Genomic DNA, 17575 nt, shown 5'->3' on the forward strand with positions numbered 1-17575 from the left:
GCAAAAGAGTTTGTTGTCCATCAAGATCCTCTTGGGTAGGTGTCATAGCACACCTAATATTCTTTTCGAGAGTCTCATTAAAAGCTGAGGACTGTACTGATCATGGCTACAAGAGCATCTTCTTGTTCTAGGAGCCGCAGCAAAACTGAAACATTCTGGCAAGGCAACATGGGAGTTCTTCATTGCTGCTGCCTCTCTTATAGGTTCTCTGTAGATACATAAAAGGCTCCCATCTTAAGAGTTGTCAATCCAATGTCATTCTGAAATGTTAAATACATATAAGATACTTCTATTAACATACAAATCTCTGCACTTATTAGCTGTTCACCAGATCATGCACTTTGCAGATGTCTGACTTGCTGTTGTTAGGACTTAGCAATAGATAGCAAATTCTGTAACAGTCACTAATACATTAGTTTAGCTTCATCACTAAAATCAGCACTTGACCAAACTGAGGAAGAATGCATGCTGAAGAAGAAACCTCTGATCACATATTATAGACATGTCACAAATTAAGTTACAAACATAAGGAAGCATCACAATCTCGCCTAAAACCAAAACCTAAAACCCACCCACTACTAATATTTTTTTATGAAGTCTTTAGATAGTTTTATTGAGTGTACATTGTGACTAGAATAGGAAGCTTCTTTTCTCAGCAGATATCCCTGCTATATTTATTAGACATAGGTATGTTAGCAATTATATCATTGATATAATGTAATCAAAGTGCCTCAGACACTACAAAAATAAGCATGAAAAAGCTGAAGTATTGGTGTCTGGAAAGGAAAGGAATGGTATTGGAAAAGTTCCAAAGATATAACCATTTACAAAGGTGTAAAAATTTTGGTTGGCTGTAACTGGGTAAAAATGAATAAATAAAAAATATGACTATGTATAACTGTGATTGTAGAACATGTTGTTCAAGGCATCTTTAGAGCCTCAGAACCTCTACAGTATCAACTTTGATCCAAGTTCCTTTGGTTGGTGCCATCTTGTGGATGAAACAAAAGTTACTGTGAAAAACACATTGCTCTATGTAATTCCTATCATACTATGGTCTGTTTTTCCAGATCTGTTGTTTGTAATACCCTTTGCAGATATCACTTATTTATAAAAAGCATAGTATAGAGCATATGATTGTGATTCTTTTTGTTTCAGATGCATCTTATGGAAGAAAACTTGAGGGACCACCAGAGAGCTCAGGATGAGGCAATTACAAAAACTCAGCTGCTGGAACAGACTGTGAGAGGCTTAGAATATGAACTGGAGGCTAAAAACCACTTGAAAGATGATCGGGCAAGGCAAATCAAATTAATGGAGGTAAAAGCCATTTCTAAGGAGTGGTATTTTATTAAACTGATTAGAATAATTTAGTTATTTTACATGCATTCTGCTTGGGAAGAAACAAATTAACTTGATGTGGTAGAAAATCCCTGCAGTAGTAATGCAAGAATTATTCTAAAGTATTTTGAAGGTGATCTGTTAGCAAATCTACTACAGCATAATGCATTCTAAATAGCAATTGTAAGTGTTCTTTCATTATTTTCTTTAACTGATGACAAACGGAAGTTCTTTTTAATTAATTTCATCTAGAGTTCATCAGGCAAAACTGGAATATTTTCATTCATAGACCCTTCACCCAGACCTTCAAAAGTATTTAGGAGTTCTATTTAGCATTAAATATAAGTTCATTTCAGGAGCCTAAATAACATCGTACTTCTCAGTTGTTATCGGGTTAGCTTAATTGTTCAGTTCAATTAAGCCCAAATTTGACTTCCATAAGCACTTTTTTATCATTGTACTGTACTCATATGTTCTGATTATTGAAAAGAAATTTTTCAAATGTATGTTGTTACTTGGAAAATCTGAAAAGTGTTTCTAGAAACAAGTGTTTTAATTACAGAATTTCTCTTATTTTCTTAAAACTTGTAGAATTGATTTAAAAAAAAAAGTTCTGTTTTACTTCTATCAAACAAGCAAGTTTATTTTCAGAGGCTTATCTACTACCATCTTTTTTTTCTAGAATTTCTGCATGTATTCAGAGGCATTTCACTTTTCAAGTCTTTCCTTTCAGACAGTCTAAGTCTTTGAAGTTTATGGAAGAATGACCTGGTAGCAGTCTGAAGAGGATGGGAGACTAATATGTTGAAATTACTTTTGTTTGTTCCACTTAGGACAAGTTATCTCACCTGGAACTTGAGCTTGATGAAGAAAGGACTAATTCAGATTTGTTGTCTGAGAGGATCAATAGATGCAGAGAACAGGTATTTGATTGAGTTTACATTGTCCAACTGTTGTATAATGATGAGGAAAAGTATTATTAGGATTGCAAACACTTTTAATTAAGTAAAGAGATAATGACCAGCAATAGGGCTTATACACTATACTTAAGCAGAGTATTAAATCCAAAAAGCCAAGGTTCATAAACATGATTAAATATGTCTGTCTGCATCATAACAGATCAGTTTTTTTCCTATTTTCCTCACTGGAAAACTGAAACCTACAGCAGTTATGTATCGTCCGGGATCATCCACAAAATTTGTTTCAGACCACAGACAGAACCCAGATTTTCTCATTCCTATTCCTGTAGACCTTCCTGCTCTGTGCATTCTTTAATCAGTGTACAACCTTTCCCCACTTAGTTTTTCAAGCAGATAGTACAGTCTGTTAGAGCATCATTAAATAGAAGATAAACCTAACTTAAACCACACAATTCTTGCAGAAGTTTGAAACTTCAGTGTTTCAAAAAAGTTTTTAGATTTATATAATGTGTGATTATAAAATATGACATGGGATTCAGATCTGTACCCACCCAACACACACAAATGATTGTATGTTCTGTTAATGCCATATGCTAGCTTCAAAACAGAGACTGACTGTGGCATACTTATTTAACAGTTTCAACATTTACTTATTAAGAAATGCCGTGTTCTCTTTGTACTGAAATTAGTTGCATACGGAATTATTTGTAGAAATATATATTGCCCGTAAAAACCTATGTGTAACCAGTAATGTGTAAGATTCCAGATAGTTTGTCTCCCTTTTTTCTCTCGGTATACCTGCACACATAATATTTCTTCCCCAGGTTTTTCTGTATGCAAAAAGTCCACCTGTGTACACAGACCATTTTATTTGCATAAAAACTTGACTCTAAAAAATCTAACTATGTAAATGGTTTTTAAAAGCTGGGTAAACACCATTTAAAAATGTTCTCAGATTAAGAAACATTACGTTTATATTGTAGACTGTAAAACATAGAAGCAAGGAAATGTTGAGCACTGCACAGGGACCCAGGAGGCCAAGTCCGATAGACACTAAAGAAAAATGGCAGTGTGAGATTCCCTTGGAAATGGATCAAGGATGGCCAGTCAAGTATAGCAAAATGCTCAAAGAAGTTAGTATTGTAAGAATAGCATGTAGAATAGCAGGGCTTGAAAATGAAATAATTGAAGTAAATTAAAATAAATAAAAAATACAATTATTTGCTAAAAATGTCCTGGAAATAAGATAAAACAGAACTTTTAGTATAAAATGTTTTTGGGGAAGAATGGCCCCAAAAGAGATTTTTTTTGTTGCTTGCAGTAAACTACTGAGATTGCCTTTAGCTAGCAATGGAGATTTCTCTAATGTTGTTAGGGAAATTAACAGTACAAGAAATTTTATCTTGAGAAGACATAATTTGCAATTAAAGACTTGAAGACCAGTGGCCATCATTAGATATTCTTCATGCAGTCAACTTCTTCATGAAGCAGTCATTAATGCAGTCAGAGATGATGCTATTCTAGGCTTAGCTTTAGATAATAAGGCAATCAGAGAGGAGCTGGCTGTAGAAAGTATCTTAGATTGAAAGACAATTTTTTTAACCTTCCATTCATTTCAACCTTAATGGAAAGTAGGCCAGCAGATAAGAGTCTTGATTTCAGAGAAGGCAGAGTTCGGGAAATTATGGGAATTAATTAGTGAAGTTAGCTGAATGGATGAGGCTGGCCAGTGTCAACAGAGAGGAAGCCAGCAATTCATTTCAATCATAAGAATAAAAACTGTTTAAGAAGGTATATCAAAGTTAAGAAGAAAAGACCAGTAGGAAAGTGTGAATTATTAGCTCCAGAAACACTATATGAATAAATAGAGTCTAGAAAGAGGGAAGAAGGCTTTATTAACAATGTTGTCTCTCACGGGCCAGAAAATGTAAAGATAAAATGAGATTTGCCAAGTTGAGTGAGACCTAGCGAAGTAATTCAAACATTTAACAAAAAGTTTTTGACTGTATAAGTAGAACAAAGAAGTTATGGCAATGGCACATGATGTATGATGAAGTATCAATCAAGATAAAAAATAATCCAGGTATGCCTCCTCAAATTGATGAATATTTTGCCTCTGTATTCAATAAAGCCAATGAAAATGCAGGTGGGGGTGAGGGGAGTGGAATAGGCTAATGGAAATGAGGCCATTGAGCTGGAAATCACCAAGCCTAAGAGAACTTGTAGTTCACTCTGTTGAAGAAAAATGCCTGAATAATCTCTTTCCAGATTTCTAGATAAACAGACATTTGAAATTATAGTTCTTGTAACAAAGATTTGTTACAAATCTTTCTTTTCTACAGAAAAGTAGAGAATAGTGCTTGACGACTAAAAAAGTAAGCAAAACAGCCACAGGTCTGTAGTCAGTAGTACGCAAGGTCCATGAGAAGGAATGTGTTGATGTAGCTGTCTTGCAGTATCAGGGATCAGAAAATGTTTTTTGCCTTTGCAGAGGTACAGCACACAATAGTCTATCCTGCTTTCACTTCTCTTTCTTTCTCCAGGAAAAACGAATTATTGGTATTCTTTTGAATAGTTTTAGTTTCAGAAGGAGAATAGAAAATAAAGCCTTAGTTTCCATGTCAATGAAATTGTATCTTCCACTGAGACAGCTGGAGAGTTTTCAAATGAGTTAAAGCTCAGCTTCCTTTCATGCATCCTTGAAACACCAAGGCACCATTAATACTTTATTGGGACTCAAGTTATTGAGATTCTATTTGATTGCAGTATAATTTCTTTGCTATTATTCCATTGATAAAATACAGACTCTGAGGCTGTGTGTGTGTGAAAAGCTCTTATTATCTGCCCACAATAATCTGGGGTCATGCTATTGCTTAATTAGGAAACCTTCAATGATAGAGTCTGTGCCGGTGTTGTAAGCCTGCGATGAAATAATCTTGGTCATAGCTGTAACAGTGGGTAAGGCAGTAATTTAATTTGCTAGCTAAATAGAAACCTAAAATACAGATCATGACAAAAATGTTACATAATGGGCAAAAGACATGTTTATTTTGAGATCTGGAGTTTCTCATTTCACGCATGAGTTACAAAGGTTGCTTTGTTTTGATTTTATGCCAGAATGACTAAGTAGTCAAATTACTAAAAAGTATTTCAGGGTCTGCTAAGCATTTATAATGACATGAGAAATGATAATGGATTTATTTTGGTAATATCTGTGTTTCTGTAAATGTTTTTTAACATAAATATGTTATTTTAATATACTGATAATGAAGTATAATGCACAAATTTCTAGTAAAAACAAATTGAAACAACTGGTTATATTTTGCATGAAGCTAAATGTTTGAATAAGCATCGACAAGGCTGATAGTTCACATTCCATTTACCATGAAACGTTATCCCCTTTCTAATTTAAATATCCCTTTGAATCTGGGAAGGACTGCATGACACGGTTTTCATCTTCCCTACCTCATTCTCAAGAAATACTGCAGCAAAGCAAAATTTCTAGTTTTCCCTGGGTTGCCTACTTTTAAAAAAAAAATCTTTGGGCATCACTTAAAATTCATCTGATGGGGGTTTGTCAGACTGTCCTTTGGCTCTGCCATGTGATTGCTGAAATGCAAAGAATCCTGTTCTTCAGCTATAGCCTGCTTGTGTGTGCATAAGATAGGAAAGTGCTTGTATAAAAGAAGCGGTCTCCATCTACCTCTCAGTGAATAAACATTCTTGTAGTAAAAATTCTCTGGAGTGGATGCCAGTAACTTAGCGAACTTCTGCATAGCTTCAGGTAAAAGGTAGATCTGGAGTAACTTTTAGTTCCTTACAGCGACACTTGTAGGTCTCTAACTTATAGAAAATTTGCCAAGATAATGAAAGTTCTTATCCTGTCTTCAGTAGTTTAATGTCCTTAAAAATGCAAAAATTCTTCATTCTAATCTTAAATATCTTCTGACTGTTAAGATCTTTTCAAAACATAGCTGCAGAAACCTAATTTCAGTCATTCTCTGTTGCTTCTCTTCTTCAGCTCTGTAGAAGGTAGTCTTGACTTAACCTTTGGTCCTTACCATGACTGAAGAAGGCATCAGACACTCTCTGTCACTGCAATGTGTCTGTTTGTCTTCTCCTTTGTCCACAACCAGCCGTCACTTTTGTATCACCTGATTTTCTTGTATTACACATTCACAAATGGATTTCTTAAGTTAATCCACTAGGTTACTTTCTGTCTTCTGTTGCAAATCCCTCTTCAATATCTTTTATTAACTATTCGGTAAGCATAGGACTGCCGTGCTGTACGGATGTTGTTTCTTCTTCCTGTTTTCTGGGCAGTTAGGTTGTCTAGGTAAAGTATGCATTGATGTATATTCCTGCATTGTGCAATCAGACCTGCGTCTGGTTGAATCCTTGTTGGTACTGGAATGCTAAATGGTTTGTTTAATAACCTAAATTTAGTAATAGATTTTTGTAATTGCTTCAGATTTTAATTTTGTGTGTATTTTCTTTGAATTGACTTGCCTGTGTCCCATAAACTCCTGTTATTATTTTTAATCCCAATGGTTTCTGGTACCGTAAAATACCTTCTTTTTGCATGCACACACACTATAATTACCAAAAACCCAAACCAAAGTAGACAGACAAAAAACACATCAAGAGTATATGCTGAAATTAATAAATTACTGCAAAGAAGAAATGCTGGTTAGTCCTTAGTGTGACTAGCATAGATTAGGACTGTCATTCTCATTTCCTCAAAAAATCAGAAATTTAATATGTTTATTCATTATATTTGAAAAGTGATAGTCTAGAATCCAAATTCTGTGTCTAAATAGCTCAAAACTTTGAGGAAGTTTGCAACAGCTGAGATATTGGGGGAAGGTGGATCATAACTTATTACTTTTAAAATGATTATGTACTATCAGCTCTGGTAAGAGCAAAGGCTTCAACACGCACGCACACATGCACAGGCTAGTGCACTCTTGCTGCTCTTTGAGGCTAAAGAGAGCAGGAAGAAGACAAGTATTTTAGTACGTGACAGTTTTGTCTACAAAGAAGTAGAATACCTTGTGTCATTTTGCTTTTGCAAACGTGATTGAAACATACTTAAGATACCCTCATCAGTTTTTGTGTTCTGTGAAAATGCAAACATGAGTCTATTGACTCCAGAGTTGCTTCCAGTAAGCGTGAAAAAAGGACTAGTTTCCATGGCAATTTTAGAATAAATATAGAAGAATAAAGTTGCATTGGCTGCATCATTCACTTGCTTTTAGTAAAGCATTCCCAATGGATAGCTGTACACCTGCTCCTTAGCTGGCACCAGGTGTGTGAAGCAAATAAATGAAAACATGGAGATGAAGGTTCCTTTTCAATTATGAAGGATCAAAGGCTTTTGTCTGCCTTTTGCTTGTCTGTTTGTTAAAGATCATTTTTTTTTGTCATGTACATGAGAATTGTGTACATACTTGAGAACTGTGCATGTACGATAGGTTAATAGATATAAGCACATATATATATTTTTACTTTTCCCTATTTAGATATTCAAAAGAAACATAGGCCATGAGCCCAGTGGGAGATAGTAAATGATGGTGATAGCGTCTAAAATATCTCTAGAAATCAAATTACTTACACTAATAATGAACTCAACAGCTGCTTCTAATCCTAAAGCTGGTACAAAATGCTGTTATGTCTAATAAAGCTTTGTAGAATCTGATACTATTGCTTTTTTAAATGCTGTTGTTAGCATTCTTCAAATCCAGCTGTGATAACTGTTGCCTTAAGCTGCACAGCTAGTTTATTCTTTTAACATAATTAGAATATGTTAGATTTTATATATATATATAAGATATATTAAAGGTAGAATGTGAAGCACAAAATCCTGCATGCTGCCTACCCGGAGCAGCTGCTGTGAAATGAGTGGAATCTTTCAGAGCACATTTTGGCAGACAACTGCTTTTTTCCTTTGCATGTGTTAATTACATGTTTACTGAAGAAAAGTGCAAGGAGATAATAGAAAACAGTTTCCCCTTCCCGCAGCAAGATTTGTGACCTGTTACTCTTCTCTTTTTATGAGCTTTTGTATGTATTTCCACCTGGCTTTCTGATCCTAATCAGATATAGTATTTTTTCCCTCTCCCACAGTTTTTCTGTGAGGTTGCTTTTACCATGAAGTGCCCAACCACAGTAGCAGTCATCTTGGAAATATAATAGTCGATACTTCCTTAATTTGAGATCTGGGGAAGGTTGCACAAATTCGTCACAGCCTTTGAGCACAGTAAGAGCACAATAGAGCTTTAGAGTGTGGAACCACATTGTAATCCATTAAGCAAGTTCCTACATATAACACAAACCTTTTCCTTAGTTAGCAGTTGTATTTTTAATTAGTCATTCTTTTTACCTCAGATTCTGTTTCAATTTTTTTCTGTGCCTGTTTTAATGGCTGAAACAATTATAGCAAAATGAATTTGTGTAATCCCTCTTTTCATGTATGTGTTTGTATATGGAATGGAAGAGTAGAGTCACTAATGTGTGTGATGGCTGCATTTATTCATGAAATAATTTTTCAGAAGGTGTTGCTGCTCATTTTCTTTCATAAGAGAAAAGCTAGATCATACTGACAGCTACTAATGATTGTCTGGGGCTGTTTTTGAAATACTTGTTTAATGTAGATGGGCCTGTGTTATCTGGAAGTTATTTGATCTGGTAATTGTCCCATTAAAGATATTTTCATAGAGCACAGAAGAGTAAAGTATTTAAGTGATCTCTCATTAAATAACTTTGCTGATTTTTAGTTAATGTATTTAAAGGAAAAGAGAAATCAGTGTCTTTAAGCTTCTATGTGGCAATGAAATCTATTAGGAAATTATTCAGCTGTTGCCAGAACACAGCCATGTGCTAACATTTGTAGTCCAGTAATTGATATGACCTTAGTTTTCAGGAATGTCTTCTACCATTCCAAAACCATACTGGCACATAACATATGCAACTGCATGCATTACCAGCATTGTTTGTATTCATATATTCATTTAGAAGCTATAGAAACAGTATAAATTACTTCTTTTTAACATGTGATTAACTAAAAATATGGCTTTTAAGATTATAGTGTGGTTTAAAAAAAAAAAAAGGGAAAGAAAAGCCTAAGGTAAACTGTTATGTACTCTACTTGTTTAACCTTCACATTCTCAGCATTGCTTTCATTTTGTAAGGGAAAAGAAAAGCATTTGGGCATTCCTGACTTTCTTTTAGCCCAGAAAAGTTGCAACAGCAGCTGCCAGGCAATTTAGAGTTTCTCTTTGATCTTCAGAACATTTGTTTTTTTTCAGTCAAAATGAATACTGAGATAAACAGAAATTATGTATTATTATGTTGATTCTGTATTGATCAGGTTGTTTTTTAACATCTTATGCATGAAGAATACTTTTTTCTTTTTGTTATTGAAGATGCAACTGAAATATTTACAGAAACTGTAGCAAAGGCTTAGAAAAAACAGCAGGTACAACAAAAATACACCTCAAGTGCAGAAGTCAGTGCTCTCGCAGTGTGACGGACATGACATTGACCGGTTTTGTGGAACAAAATCTTAATAGCTAGCATGCATCAGAGTCTGCTGAAAAACAGCTTTTACTATTCTTGCAAGCACAGAAAACTGATAAATTGTCTGTAGCATTTCTTGCTGAATTATAGGCACTTTTCTGCAGATACCAGTTTGTGCTTAGTAAAGTCAAACTTTAAAGTAGACTAGCCAGCAGCTTAAAGGTAAGGTGCCAGTTCAGAGCTTCAGGCTTAAGTATGAGGAAAACAGCTGTAGAAGGTGTTTGAAGACTCATGTGACATTCTAGAGGTCGGTTCCCTGCTATTTCAATATAGAAAATATTTACTGGTCATCAGCAATCCCCCATGTGACTGGAAAATACCTATAAAAAGCACTGGAGATGATGTGGGCTTCCTGAAGGGAAAAATTTTGTCCAAGATTATAATTGTAAACTTTATTGGGAATCACTCATATGTCCTGAGTTTTAAGAATGGGTGAATTTTATTTCATTGTAGAGATGTGATACGGACTGTGTGTGTGTGCGTGTGTGTGTGTATGTACACAATATCATATAGATAGATATAATTTAAATCTTTTCTTAATATTTCTGGCTTTTCTTTGTATAATAGATTGAACAAATGAGAACTGAGCTACTTCAGGAAAGAGCTACAAAGCAAGATTTGGAGTGTGACAAAATTTCCTTGGAAAGACAGGTAATTTTTGCTGCCATACCATCACATTAGCAAGATAACAGTGCAGCTCGCTGTTTTCATTAGGAACTAAGCATTTAAGGACTAGAGTATTCAGGCACTATTCTACCAGAGTGTGCTGGAAGTATGTGTTGTATTAAGAATAGGTTAAAAAAATGAGTATCTTGACATTTATACTCAAAAGAATGATAATGTTATTTTTACAGTATTAGAATCTTGTTACTTCTGCTCTTAGTATTTTTTTTTCTTTCTGTATACCTCTTCTATAGCTTGAGGTTTATTACAACTTATAAATGTTATATAATAAGCGCTCAAACTGTACATATACCTGTTTATACAATCTAATAGACATTTGTGAAGTAGTGAGTGCAGGCATCTCTCTACTGCACAAGTTCTGTCTATACATTTGAGGATCAAAGACATTAAAATAAAGAAATGTAACAGTTGATTTTGTATGCTTGTTAGTAGAATAAAACTGAGCCATAATACAGAAACTTTAAAAAGACAAATACAGAGGAAAGACTATAAAATATCAAAGATATTTAGCTAGTTTAGCTATAAACCCCTTGATCACTTTTGAAGGAGCTATCTTTCAAACTCTTAATAGCATTTAAGGAATACTCTTGAAGGCAGACCACCATTTCAAGCAATTCCAATTTTGGTTCAATGTTTTCTTCTATAGAAGCAAACAAATGAAAAAGTGACATGTCTTTGAAAGAAAAGATACAGATTTGATGGAGAACTGTTACTCTCTGTTACCTAGGAAGGAATATGATTCATACATTTTAATATTTGTGATGGAAAGTATGTTAAAATACTTTCTAGCTTTTTGTGACTTTTTATTCTACAGATATCTTAGCAAGTGAACATCTTACTGACAGTCTCAAGAGAAAAAAAAAAAAATTGTAAAAGAAACTTAGACAACAATTTCATACCAGACACCTAACTTTTTGGTGACTTAAATGGGATCCCATCTTAATTCTTAATTGTTTGAGACGGAGGAATGCCACCTACTGATATATCTTACATACATCCTTCTATTTTAGCGCTGACTTTTCTGTTATTATACCTTTTTTACAGTGTTAGAAATCTGAGATAATGGTTTGAAGTTGTATAACAACAAAGCCTCATTTTCTGTTCTTCATGTAACTTTTCTTTTTTTCTGAAACTTTATCTCAAGGTCCCTGTTGAAAACCTGGCTTGCCTAGCCTCATAAAGATAAAAGTGCAAATCTTAGCAAAAAAACCTGCTTTTACAAATCATGCTGCTTACAAAGACAAAAACTTCTTCAAACTACTTATCTAGTCAGAGTAGCACTGGACACTTAGGAAAGAAGAAACCCACAGGCAAATGCAGCTTTGTTGGAGTAAAAGCAGTATTGGATACAAGTTGTTTCTTCGTCTGCTTGTATTATCCATGCACCAGTGAGTTACATGGGAGGGACTCAGAATTTGACAACAGAATTAAGCTTGGAGAATAAGACAGATCTAAAGTTATTTATGAAATATTGACGATTTTTAAAATGGTGTTGGAAGGGCCTGGCATCCATCTGGAGTTTGAGGGGCCTTCAAGCCTACAGTTTTAACTCGGGACTAACATTAAACTCTTACTGATAAAACACAGTGATAGAAGATGTGTTTGCTCTTGGCTACAGATATTTTGCCTAGTCTTGCAGTAAAATCTCACTGGCTCTTTTTTCTATATTCATGAAATAAAAACATACTTATCACCTTATGTTTTTCTAAAGAAACTTATTTTGTGTTAAGGTGGTATTTGTTAACAAAAGCATGTATATAGTAATCATGTATGTTCCAACTCTAGAATAAGGACTTGAAGAGCCGAATCCTTCACCTGGAAGGTTCTTACCGATCCAGTAAGGAGGGACTTGTTGCACAAATGGAAACAAGGATTGCAGAGCTAGAAGAACGACTTGAAAATGAAGAGAGGTAAAATTAGCTATCTTAAGATCAAAATATTTATGTTTATATATGTTAATTTGACCTCTTGCTACTGGTAAGTCTTTAGGCCAATGAATTTAATTTTTTTGACAAGCACTGAATTAAAATGGCTACTGTTTCATACAATAAATTATTCATACTTATAAATTTTAAAAATACTTATATTCATACTTATAAGTTTAAAACTGGGCAGCAATGTAACATGGTTACATATCTCATTATTTTATCAATGTTTGCCATCAGTAACAGCCTTAGAAATACTAACTGTAGTTTAACGTTCCAGTTTGCTTATTCACTTCATAGTTTACACTTGGAGAAATGTATTTTTTATCTAAATGTTTCTCTGAAGACAAAAGAAATTCTCCTTACCAGTTCAGGCTTTTGAACAAAACTCTAGTATGTTGCATGAAATCAGTGAGTAAAGCAGAAGCCATTAGTATTTATTGAAGACTTGGAATATTGCTAGGAAATTACTCAGAAGGATTGGAAGTATCCCAGTTCCTCTTTCTACAAGCCTGTTGTTTGTTTGTTTGTTTGTTTATTTTTCCAGGGATAGAGCTAATTTCCAACTAAGTAACCGCAGACTTGAGAGAAAAGTGAAGGAATTAATGTTGCAAGTAGATGATGAACATCTCTCATTGACTGATCAAAAGGACCAGGTAGAGGGAAAGACTAATATGCAAATATCTGATATTAATCCTACTAGCATAAATCATTATATATAAAAGATATTTCAGAATATAGATAGATACTGTTTTTGTTTAAGAACTCCAATTTAATGAGATTCTTTATTCCCATTGTCATCATATTCTTCTGCCTAATAGAAAATTTTAATTCATTTCCAAATTATGAAAATGAAGTATTTTGCATAAAGAAATTCTATATTTTTTTAAGAAATAAAGCTAAAAGCAGAGAATATAATCATAAATACATACACCAACAAATAATATATTCTGTCTTGCTATAAAGTACTGTTTCAAGAAAGAAGCTATCTTTAGTTATTAAATATAGGCTATAAATGTTAGGCATATATTGGTATTTTAATAGCAATATGCTATGCCATTTCTGGGATCTTTATTGATTCTTTGCTTAAAACATGGATTGTTTCAGTACGTGGGTCAAGTAGTTAATATACTAACTAGAGAATGAATAGCGTGTTTCAAAATGTCTGTCATGGGAACAATCTTTTAAAATCTTTTGTGTTTTTTTTTTTTTAATATATTTTATAGTATCTGCCTGGTAAAGTTGCTACTAAGACACAGTAATAGCTCCAGACAGTCTTCCATTATTGATAACTTGCTCTTTCCATCCCATAATACCACCTTACTCTTATTGAGGTTGTGTTTGCTTGTCGTGTTTTTCTTTCTTAAAATTTGTATCCTATCAATTGACTAGTCTCAAAGTCTAATGCTGACTTTTGAATACTTCTGAAGCAGTTTTGCAGTGTCATGACACTGGCAAAGTTCTGTCTTTATTCTCCCTCTCATAGATGCTGGAAGAATAAAATTCCTTTATTAAAATAGTCCTCTAATCAGCTGACATGTAAATATTTCAGTTGAGTTTGCGTTTGAAAGCAATGAAACGTCAAGTTGAAGAAGCTGAAGAAGAAATAGACAGACTGGAAAGTGCCAAAAAGAAACTCCAGAGAGAACTGGAAGAGCAACTGGACATGAATGAACAACTGCAAGGACAGCTTAACGCTGTGAAAAAGGAATTAAGGTAGGGTGACCTGTTGGACCTTACAGTTACATCTCAAATGCTCGCAACATTGACCTCTTGCTCCCTCGGTCCATGAGCCGGGGGCTTCCTCTAACAAACTTCAAGTTTGTCATAAGCAGACAGACTTTCAGAGGCAGAGCTGTGAAACTCTCCTGCAATATCTTTCTCTACAAATATCCTCCAACTCCTTCCTGGGTGCTCTGGATGCCCAAACCTTCTTTCCATGATCTGTCTGCTGAGTAAAGTCACTGAGGCAGGGGACAGAAAATGGAAACAAGTGGGTGGGACTCAGCACTCTAACCACTTATTAGTGGAGAAAATTTCCTGCTAAAAACTCAGAGGAACAGCAGTCTTGCATTTAGTTTCCTCAGCCATCTTTGAACATCTCAGCGTGCAAAGTTTACAGTTTCCCCTGTTTGTGCCCTTAGGTAGAGGTGCTTGAAGATATAAACGATTCAACTTCATTTTCTCGTATATCTGTTTTGTATAAGATATAGTCTATGATAATTTGCCACTATTGGATCACAAGTCTCTTTAACATCCTTCAAAAATGCAGATGCTACCCATCAATCTTATGGGCTTTGCATAAGTGTTCCACATGTAGATGTGCAATTTTAATACCACATACCTGTGTATTTTTGTTTTACTAGACGGAAGAAGTCACCAAGTAAAGCGTTGACTGATTTTGATGATGATGATGATGATGATGAGTTCAGCACAGATGGAGATAGTCTCTGTGAAGCACCTTCAGGAAGTAACTTGTCAAAAGATGATGACACAAAAATCTAAATAAGTATTGAATCTGTGAGTCCTTGAAAGTACTGGAAGAATAACCTAAATTACCAAGACTGGATATTCTAGAAGCCAAATGACATAAAGGGATTTAAGAGCTGGGAATATAATGTTTCCATCCATACTGTACCATTTTCTTATTTGGATCTTCTCTGTTTATTGTAGAAAACAGGATTGCATTATGAAACATGAATATATATACCTGCTACTGAAAACATAGGGATGACGTTTCATGTTGGTAATACAATTTTGCTAAAATTCTGTTTAAGTAAAGAGCCATTTGAAAATAATTCAAAACTAGTTTGTAGTTATTAAAAGATTTTCTCTAAAATTAAAGAAGCCACAGAGGATTATTTAATAATTATAAGTAGGGGGAAATGATGTATAGAATGTAAATATTTTAAAACTAATCATTTTATTGACTACTTTAGTACAAGTTTGTAAAGTTTCAAATATTATATAAATCAGTTCCATATGTAAAGTACATAAATTTATAATGAATGTTATATTTGAGTTTTAACTAAGAAAAAAACAAAACAAAACTAATACATTTTGTGTATTAGGGAGCAGATTCACAGTTCCTGAGCCAGAAAGTATGTTCCAGTTTTAAAATCAGTGTGTTTTATTGTATGTATTATGCGTATTAGGGATCAAATGCTAGCATGCAGAATTAGATCTCCAAGTTCAGATACTGCCTGTTGACTTTAGAGGGACCATCATGTGCGCATGATGAGTGAGGCTTGCCTATAACTTTATTGTAACCTTTTGTTTCTGAAGCTTTCTGTTCTCAGTAGGGTAGGGTGAGAATGAGGTGAGTTATTACTTGGCATCTTTCATTTCCCAGAGTGGGCTCTGTACTGCCAGGTGCAGAACACTGTAGGCCTGCTCAATTGAGGACACCAGGACAGGCTTATCTTAAAGCCTCTAAGGAGTCCCAGCCATTCCAGTAAAATTACATGTGGCATTTGAATTAAGCACATGCCTAAATGTGTTGATTAATTGATCCTGGGATGTTATGCACCTGGCAAGAAATTGCACCAATTTCAGAAAATACAAAGGTTGTAATCTGATTTTTTTTTTTTTTTTCCTAATTTGTTCTTTAGCATCTGTTTGTGAAATCTTGCAGTGTATGATCATATATGCAGATATATATTAGTTTTTCAGTTTATAGCAGTATCTGCATTTTGGGAGATCCATCCTGTGAACAAAGGTTGAGGGGAAAATAAAAAAAGAGCATTGCAGGTTTTATTTTAAATGCATTTTCCATTTTATTGCAAAAATTTTTTTTGTGCCATTTATATTACACAGACAAACTTGTTCTTGTGCAAATCTAGAATCTTAAGGAAAGTGCACTACTATATAATTTTGATAACAAGTCATAGCTAAGTCCTATCTGATTATTAGCATTTGTTCCCAGTTACACTTAAGTGACTACTTCTCTGTTGAATGAACCAAATAATAGTTTAATGTAATTGTAAAAATACTTTAACCTGGAGTTTCTGGGAGCTTCCATTACTGCCACACAGGCATCTACTCAAGGATAAATGTAGCAACTCTGAAAGTGAGGCTGAGACGTGGTTAAGGCACAAGTGCTGACAATGGCAGTTCTCATATGATTATATGAAATGAAACTACTGCCTGCAGGATCAGACATCTATTCGTGCACAGTAGATTACAGACTCTTTTGCCATATAATTCCCTTCAACATGATTTTGATGATTTGAAATGTATGGGAAATAATATGAACTGCATAGTTGTAATAACCTGTCTCTGAATCTTGTACATCTTTTCAGGTCGTTTCAGGCATAGAGCATGTTATTCTTTTGTGGTGCTAGCTTTACTACTTTGACAACATACAACCAGCCCTTCCTCCAGGAAGATCTGCACTATACTGTACTGACAATCATCATATAACCTGCTGTGATTTATTTTTTGCTTCATTTATGTGTTATTTTAGGCTTAACTTTAAACAACTGATTCCAATTTTTGTTCTGTTGCAGCATTCTGTCCTCATGTTCATAGATGACTATTATTTCAAACCACTGGGAGAAAATCACTTAATATCACAGCTACCTCCAGTTACACTAAACTGTAAAAGATAAAATTCACTTAAAATAAAATGTCAGCCAGCTCTTTCAGTTCTGCTTTTTATGGTACATTTAGCTTGATCTGATGTTTGAATTTCCTAGGAAAATGTTTGTGTTTAAAATATAACAGGAAAATATTTATCCAGGAAATATTAATGCTGTAAACAAGTTTCTGCATTTTATTCTTTTTGGATAGCTACTTTCCTTGTTACTTGTAAAGCATGTGCAATATCTAGAAGATTCCTTTTCTCATTTGAACTTAAAATAAAATACAAGGGCTCCCCTCTTGTTGTCTCCTCCTTGAGACATTGTTGTGAACTTTAGCGGGAGAGAGCCTGCCTATTAGACTCCCCCCGCCATATCTGCATTGAATGTCTGTTCATTTAGACTTGAGAATGGCATTTCCTCTTTAGAGCTGTCAAATTATGTGATTAAAATCATAGAAATTCTTAAGATATTGAAAAGGGCATTTTGACTCATTCACAGAACAATCTGTAGCTCTGTTTTGATACATGATGCACTCAAATTGGAT

The 17575-nt window shown here is 34.4% G+C and overlaps 1 protein-coding gene across 3 annotated transcripts in view; it reads left to right on the forward strand.

The window, feature by feature from the left end:
* Positions 1-17327, forward strand: part of CGNL1 (cingulin like 1) — a 72618-nt gene extending 55291 nt beyond the window's left edge. Inside the window, exons 13-20 of one of the 3 annotated variants that reach the window (XM_067305608.1) lie at positions 1159-1320; positions 2175-2264; positions 10407-10490; positions 12309-12433; positions 12996-13104; positions 14001-14164; positions 14815-14968; positions 15122-17327. In XM_067305608.1, coding sequence (XP_067161709.1) covers positions 1159-1320; positions 2175-2264; positions 10407-10490; positions 12309-12433; positions 12996-13104; positions 14001-14164; positions 14815-14953 — 873 coding nt within the window. In that variant the 3' untranslated portion in view covers positions 14954-14968; positions 15122-17327. Of the gene's footprint in view, positions 1-1158; positions 1321-2174; positions 2265-10406; positions 10491-12308; positions 12434-12995; positions 13105-13934; positions 14165-14814 lie in introns of those variants that run through there. The other 2 variants (XM_067305607.1, XM_067305609.1) reach the window with 2 other exon arrangements.
* Positions 17328-17575: the final 248 nt, after the last annotated feature.

The sequence above is a fragment of the Apteryx mantelli genome, chromosome 15 (genome assembly GCF_036417845.1).
Source record: "Apteryx mantelli isolate bAptMan1 chromosome 15, bAptMan1.hap1, whole genome shotgun sequence".
NCBI classification, from domain to species: domain Eukaryota; kingdom Metazoa; phylum Chordata; class Aves; order Apterygiformes; family Apterygidae; genus Apteryx; species Apteryx mantelli.